This window comes from Chiloscyllium plagiosum, unplaced genomic scaffold, assembly GCF_037043375.1.
Source record: "Chiloscyllium plagiosum isolate Xiang-an unplaced genomic scaffold, Cpla_swu_hap1 HiC_scaffold_11, whole genome shotgun sequence".
In the NCBI taxonomy this organism is placed as follows: domain Eukaryota; kingdom Metazoa; phylum Chordata; class Chondrichthyes; order Orectolobiformes; family Hemiscylliidae; genus Chiloscyllium; species Chiloscyllium plagiosum.
In genome coordinates this window covers 5,829,401-5,836,815 of record NW_028270149.1, presented here as the reverse complement: position 1 = coordinate 5,836,815, position 7,415 = coordinate 5,829,401, and the positions used below count along the sequence as shown (strand labels likewise).

Below are 7,415 nucleotides of genomic sequence, written 5' to 3'. Positions count from 1 at the left end.
TGCCTGGCACTCACGTCACACAAATGTTATGTACCGTGTAGCCGAAGCTTGTGCTTTGTCCATATTCACATTCACATTGCCACATCTTACCATGATATCTGAAGAGTTGCAAGTAACATAAAATATTGTGCAATCACTAGTGAACAGCCCAACTTCTGACCTTATGAGAGAGAGGTCACAGATGAGGCAACTAAAGATGGTTGTGCACTGCTCAAGCACGTTTGTAGCAGATTTGTGGGATGATTAGCCACCCCAAAAAACATGACCATCCCAATAAAAGCAAAATATTATAGAAGCTGGAAATCTGAAATAAAAGCAGTGCTGCAGAAACTCAAAAGGTCTGGCAGCATCTGTGGAGAGAGAAGAACAGACTTGATGTTGGGAGTACTGAAGAAAATTCAGTTGGCTCTCAAAACATTGAGTCTGTTTTTCTTTCCACAGATGCTGCTAACCTTGCTCAGCTCCTCCAACACTTTTATAACATGACTATCCTGTTTTGTCTTGGATCACTGTTCAACGGGAGGAGAGTTTCTCCTAGTCCTTGTTAACTTTATGTGGAATGAATGCAATGTTGCCAAATTATTTCTGGGTGTACCAACGCCCCATGGGCTACAGTGGTTCAAGAAAACTGTTCACCACGACAGGTACGTAAGTGCCTAATAAGAAATAGGAGCAGAGCTAGGCCATTCAGCCATTGGTCTGCCATCTAATCATGGCTGATATGCTTCTCACCCCCATTTTCCTGCCTTTTCTGCAATTACCAATTAAAAATCTGTCTCACTCCTCTTTAAATTTACTCATTGTCCCAGCATCCATTGCACTTTGGGATCGTGAATTCCACAGATTCACAACTCTTTGAGAGAAGTAGTTTCTCCTCAACTCTGTTTTAAATTTGCTCCCCCTTATCCTTTGACCTCTCGTCCTAGAATGCCCTACAAGAGGAAGCATCCGCTCCACATCTACTTTTTCCACACCTTTTATCATCTTGAATACCTCCATTTGATCTCCCCTTATTCTTCTGAATTCCAGAGAATAAAGTAGTTCATCCGATAAAAATAATAACCCAGAAATAATTTTAAATAAGGAGGTAAAAGGGATGGGTAAGGAATTTAAGATAATTATAATCGCCATGAAAAGGTCATTGAAGTAATTATGTATTGCTGAAAGAAGACACATTTTGATGAGATCTCTTGTATTCATCAGGGCAATTTGTAAGAATACCAAGTTAAGGGGAACCAAGAGTCAACCAAAATCAGAGTCAACTTGCCTGGTTTAAAATTTAAAATGTAACCTGCCAATTAATAAGTGATGGATTCTCCATGGCAATGCTTTATTAATCTGAATCCATTAGACCATAAGACATAGGAGTGGAAGTAAGGCCATTTGGCCCATCGAGTGCACTCCGCCATTCAATCATGGCTGATGGGCATTTCAATGCCACTTACCCGCACTCTCCCCGTATCCCTTAATTCCTTGCGAGATTAAGAATTTATCAATCTCTGCCTTGAAGACATTTAACATCCCGACCTCCACTGCACTCCATGGCAATGAATTCCACAGTCCCACTACTCTCTGGCTGAAGAAATGTCTCCTAATTTCTGTTTTAAATTTGACCCCTCTAATTCTAAGGCTGTGCCCACGTATTGTGCAATGAACCAGAATTGATCAGGGACCTCGAAGTGGAGGAGCCATTGGGAAGTAGTGACCATAATACAATAGACTTCAATCTGCAATTTGAAAGGGAGAGGGTACAATTGGAAGTGACAATATTTCTGTTGAATAAAGGGAACTATGGAGCTATGAGGGAGGAGCTGACCAAAGTTCAATGGTGCAATTCCTTAGCAGAAATGACAATGGAGGAAGAATGGTGGATATTTCTGTATATAATGCAGAAGTTGCAGGATCAGTTCATTCCAAAATGGAAGAAAGATCCTAGGAGGAGGCATGGGTGGCTGTGGCTGATGAGGGAAGTTAAGAAACATATAAAGTTAAAAGAGAAAAAGTATAACATAGCAAAGATAAGTGGGAAAAGGGAGGACTGGGAAACTTTTAAAGAACAACAGAGGATTAGTAAGAAGGAAATACGCAGAGAAAAAATGAGGTACGAAGGTAAACTGGCCAAAAATATAAAGGAGGATAGTAAAAGCTTTTTTAGGTATGTGAAAGGCAAAAAAAATGGTTAAGATTAAAATTGGGCCCTTGAAGACATGAACAAGGGAATATATTATGGGGAACAAAGAAATGGCAGAAGAATTGAATTGGTACTTCAGATCTGTGTTCACTGGGGAAGACACAAGAAGTCTCCCTGAGGAAACAGTGGCTGAAGGATCTGAACTTAAGGGAATTTATATTTGCCAGGAATTGGTGTTGGAGAGACTGTTAGGTCTGAAGGTTGATAAGTCTTAATGGTCTACATCCCAGGGTACTGAAGAAGGTGGCTCGAGAAATCATGGATGCGTTGGTGATTATTTTCCAGAGTTTGATAGATTCGGGATCAGTTCCTGTGGATTGGAGGGTGGCTAATGTTGTACCACTTTTTAAGAAAGGTGGGAGAGAGAAAGCAGGAAATTATAGACCAGTTAGTCTGACCTCAGTGGTGGGAAAGATGCTGGAGTCTATTATAAAGGATGAAATTACGACACATCTGGATAGTAGTAACAGGATAGGTGACATGGATTTATGAAGGGGAAACCATGCTTAACTAATCTTCTGGATTTTTTTGAGGATGTAACTCAGAAGATGGACGAGGGAGATCCAGTAGATGTAGTGTACCTGGACTTTCAGAAAGCTTTTGATAAAGTCCCACATAGGAGGTTAGCGAGCAAAATTAGGGCACGTGGTATTGGGGCAAAGTACTAACTTGGATTGAAAGTTGTTTGGCTGATAGTAAACAAAGGGTATTGATAAACTGATCCATTTTGGAATGGCAGGCAGTGACCAGTGGGGTACTGCAGGGATCAGTGCTGGGACTGCAGCTTTTTACAATATATATTAATGATATAGAAGATGGTAATAGTAATAACATTAGCAAATTTGCTGATGATACTAAGCTGGGTGGTAGGGTGAAATGTGAGGAGGATGTTAGGAGATTACAGGGTGACCTGGACAGGTTAGGTGAGTGGTCAGATGCATTGCTGATGCAGTTTAATGTGGATAAATGTATGGTTATCCACTTTGGTGGCAAGAAGAGGAAGGCAGATTACTACCTAAATGGAATCAATTTAGGTAAAGGGGCAGTACAGAGAGATCTGGGTGTTCTTGTACACCAGTCAATGAAGGTAAGCATGCAGGTACAGCAGGCAGTGAAGAAGACTAATAGCATGCTGGCTTTCATAACAAGAGGGATTGAGTATAGAAGCAAAGAGGTTCTTCTGCAGCTGTACAGGGCCCTGGTGAGACCACACCTGGAGTACTGTGTGCAGTTCTGGTCTCCAAATTTGAGGAAAGACATTCTGGCTATTGAGGGAGTGCAGTGTAGGTTCATGAGGTCAATTCCTAGAATCGTGGGACTATCTTACACTGAAAGACTGGAGCGACTGGGCTTGTATACCCTTGAGTTTAGAAGACTGTGAGAGGATCTGATTGAGACATATAAGATTATTAAAGGATTGGACACTCTGGAGGCAGGAAACATGTTTCCACTGATGGGTGAGTGCTGAACCAGAGGACACAGCTTAAAAATACAGGGTAGACCATTTAGGACAGAGATGAGGAGAAACTTCTTCACCCAGAGAGTGGTGGCAGTGTGGAATGCTCTGCCCCAGAGGGCAGTGGAGGCCCAGTCTCTGGATTCATTTAAGAAAGAGTTGGGTAGAGCTCTCAAGGATAGTGGAATCAAGGGTTATGGAGATAAGGCTGGAACAGGATACTGATTAAGGATGATCAGCCATGATCATATTGAATGGTGGTGCAGGCTCGAAGGGCAGAATGGCTTACTCCTGCACCTATTGTCTATTGTCTATTATCCTAGTATCCCTGCCTGGCGAAAACAAGTTCCCAGCGTCCATCCTTTCTAAGCTATGCATTATCTTGTAAGTTTCTATTATATCTCCCCTCAACCTTCTAAACTCTAATGAATACAATCCAAGGATCCTCAGCCGTCCATCATATATTAGGCCTACCATTCATGTGAATCTCTGCTGGACACGCTCCAGTGTCAATATGTCCTTCCTGAGGTGTAGGGCCCAAAACTGGACACAGTATTCTAAATGGGGCCTAACCAGAGCTTTATAAAGTCTCAGTAGCACATTGCTGCTTTAACATTCCAAGCCTCTTGAGATTAATGGCAACATTACATTTGTTTTCTTAACCATGGACTCAACCTTTAGAGAATCCTGGACTAGCACTTCCAGATCCCTTTGTACTTTGGCTTTATGAATTTTCTCACCGTTTAGAAAATAGTCTGTCCCTGTATTCTTTTTTTCCAAAATGTAAGACCTTGCATTTGCTCACATTGAATTTCATCAACCATTTCTTGCACCACTCTCCTGAACTGCCTAAATCTTTCTGCACTATCCTGACTCTCTTCTTGCTGTTGGTTAGCCAATTCTCTATCTCAGTTAATATATTATATCTAACTGTTTGATCATGTCTTATGTATTAACCATTTTTGTGGCACCTTATCAAATGCCTTCTGGAAATCCAAATATCTGTATGATCCCCATTATCACCTTTGCTTGTTACATCCTAGAAGAACTTGCAAAGATTTATCAAACACAATTTACCCTTCATAAAACCATACTGACTCCTTGCATCAAGGAACCAATAGACGTACCACACCTAGGTTTCTAAATGGCATTCATTAAGGTGCCACCTAAATCATCTCTCAATAAGGTAAGTGCTTATCCTGTTCAAGATGATATGTTAGCATTGATTGAAGATGGATTAACTAACTAACAGAAAAAGAAAAAATGTGAAAACTGGACACTTTTAAGATGGCAAAATATAACTAGCTACCACAGTAATTAGTGCTGGGACCTCAAATGTTCACAATATATATAGCAACTTGGATGGAACAACAGATTTTATTGCTACAAAGCTTACAACAAATATAGATATGAATGCAAGTTGTAATGAGGATAATAGAAGTCTTTGAAGGTTGGAGTGCACAAAAATATTGGCAGATGGAATATGATATAGGAAAATTTGAGGTTGTCCACTTTCACAGGAAGATAGAAAAGCACAATACAAGTCATTCTGCTATAACACATGTTTTGTTAACCGTGGCTCAGTGGTTAGCATTGCTGCCTCACAGCACCAGGTTCTCAGGTTTGATTCCAGCCTCGGGGAACTGTCTGTGTAGAGTTTGCACATTCTCCCCGTGTCTGCGTGGGTTTCCTCCATGTGCTCCGGTTTCCTCCCACATTCCAAAGATGTGCAGGTCAGGTGAATTGGCCAGGCTAAACTGCCCATAGTGTTCGGTGCATTAGTCAGAGGGGAAATGGGTCTGGGTGGGTTACTCTTCGGAGGGTCTGTGTGGACTGGTTGGGCCAAAGGGCCTGTTTCCACACAGTAGGGAATCTAATCATAACAGGATTGACAAATTGAGGACACTGTTTCTAAAGCATAAATTTTAAAGCATGTATTGGCGATAACATGATTCCAGCCCTGTTAGTTTACATGGTGCTGCTATTAAGTGATTTTCTTTTAATACAGGATTACATGACAACAGAACTACCACATAATAACAGAACTACCACATAATAACAGAACTACCACATAATAACAGAACTACCACATAATAACAGAACTACCACATAATAACAGAACTACCACATAATAACAGAACCAACTGTATTGTTTAAACAGAGAGAAACTGCAGAATGTTGCAGTCCAATGGGATCTGGGTGTCCTTTCACATGAATCACAAAAGACTTGCATTGTAGCACAGCGGGTAATTTAAAAAAAAACAAATAGAATGTTAGGCTTTAATGAAAAGGGAATGGAATATAAAAGTAATCAAGTATTACGACACCAACATAGGGCATTCATGAGATCATACCTGGAGGACCACAATCTATCATTTTGATCCCTTCACTTAAGGATTTGGAGGTGCCGGTGTTGGACTGGGGTGTACAAAGTTAAAAATCACACAACACCAGGTTCTAGTCCAACATGTAATTTTTGATAGAAAGTTGGACTCTACATATTTGTAATATATATTATTACAATAGCATATTACAACAGCAGCTGACTTTATTAATCAGGATATTTTTATAATGTTTGCAGAAATCGACATTGGACCTTCTCCTGAAATTATGATTAAGGAGGAGTCAATACCAGGTAAACTATCATTTCTTATCATTGAGTTTGTGAATACAATGCAACTTGCAGATCTGCTGTGACTGAGTATAATTCATGTTAATTGCTGTGACTGAGCATAATTCATGTTAAGCAAAGTGAGAAGAGAAATTGAATCATTGAACCAAAGAGAAAAGGGGAATGAGGATAGGTACAAAGACTGTAAGGGTAGGAGACAAGAAAGAAAGGAGAAAAGTAAAAATATGGACAGGGAGAGGGGACTTGGAAAGGGATATGTTACCAGGAGAACAGAAGCAAGTAGATGGAGGAGAGGGAACATGGACAGTTGGTGAAGAGAGAATGGGAAGAGCATGAGTTGGAGAGGGGTAGCTGAAAGTAAACAAACATATTTTATTGAAATGATGTTGAGTTACTTTTCCTTTTGTGAAACTTGTACTTCCTTTTCAATGAGATATAGATTCTGATATTCTCAATGCAAGCCCTTCTATTTGTTGGAGGGTACGATGATGAGGAATGTGTGCCTATTCCATAACCTCACAATTCAGCTTATTTTGGATTATTTACTTCACTGATTAGAGGAAGAAGGAATTGTGCTGCTCATCCAATACTTCCTGTTTAAGTGAAGAGTGGTAGGAACTCTGATGGAATTGTTTTCTGGCTCAGGTTTACTCGATGGAAGGGGGAAAGGATTTCTATCTCTGTCAGGAATTACAACTTTCAGAATATCAGGAATGGCACTTTTGAAGATGATAAAATATTTCTGCTTCAAGAAGCTTCAATTACATTGCCCTTTGAAATAATTGCACAGAGGCCAGTATCCCGTCACCAAGTCACCCTATCCTTACAATGCACTGTCCATAGGCTATGACCAGCCAGTCCCTAGACTGAGGAGACTTTCTGAATCTCCTGTTTACATGTGTCAGCCAACTGATTGGAGGAGCCAATGATATCCGTCTGGCCATGATTTCAATCATTACATCCCTACTGCACCCTCCCTCTGGACTTGGACACGAGTGGCACCGAGCCTGTCTCTTGCGCCCGGAGCATCTCAGAGAGAGTTTCTTCCTCTTCTTCAGTGGTAAGGGTCTTGAGGCTGCATCCATCTCAGAGTTTGAGGTTTTCTTCATGCTAGATGGAGGAGAGAACTCAGTCTC

At 40.7% G+C, this 7,415-nt stretch overlaps 1 protein-coding gene across 1 annotated transcript in view; it reads left to right on the top strand.

Annotated features, from left to right (window-relative positions):
• Nucleotides 1-604: 604 nt before the first annotated feature.
• Nucleotides 605-7,415, top strand: part of LOC148148739 (uncharacterized) — a 67,662-nt gene continuing 60,851 nt past the window's right edge. The window contains exons 1-2 of the mRNA XM_087992301.1: nucleotides 605-644; nucleotides 6,229-6,282. Of these exons, the coding sequence (XP_087848427.1) occupies nucleotides 605-644; nucleotides 6,229-6,282 (94 nt within the window). The remainder of the gene's footprint in view (nucleotides 645-6,228; nucleotides 6,283-7,415) is intronic.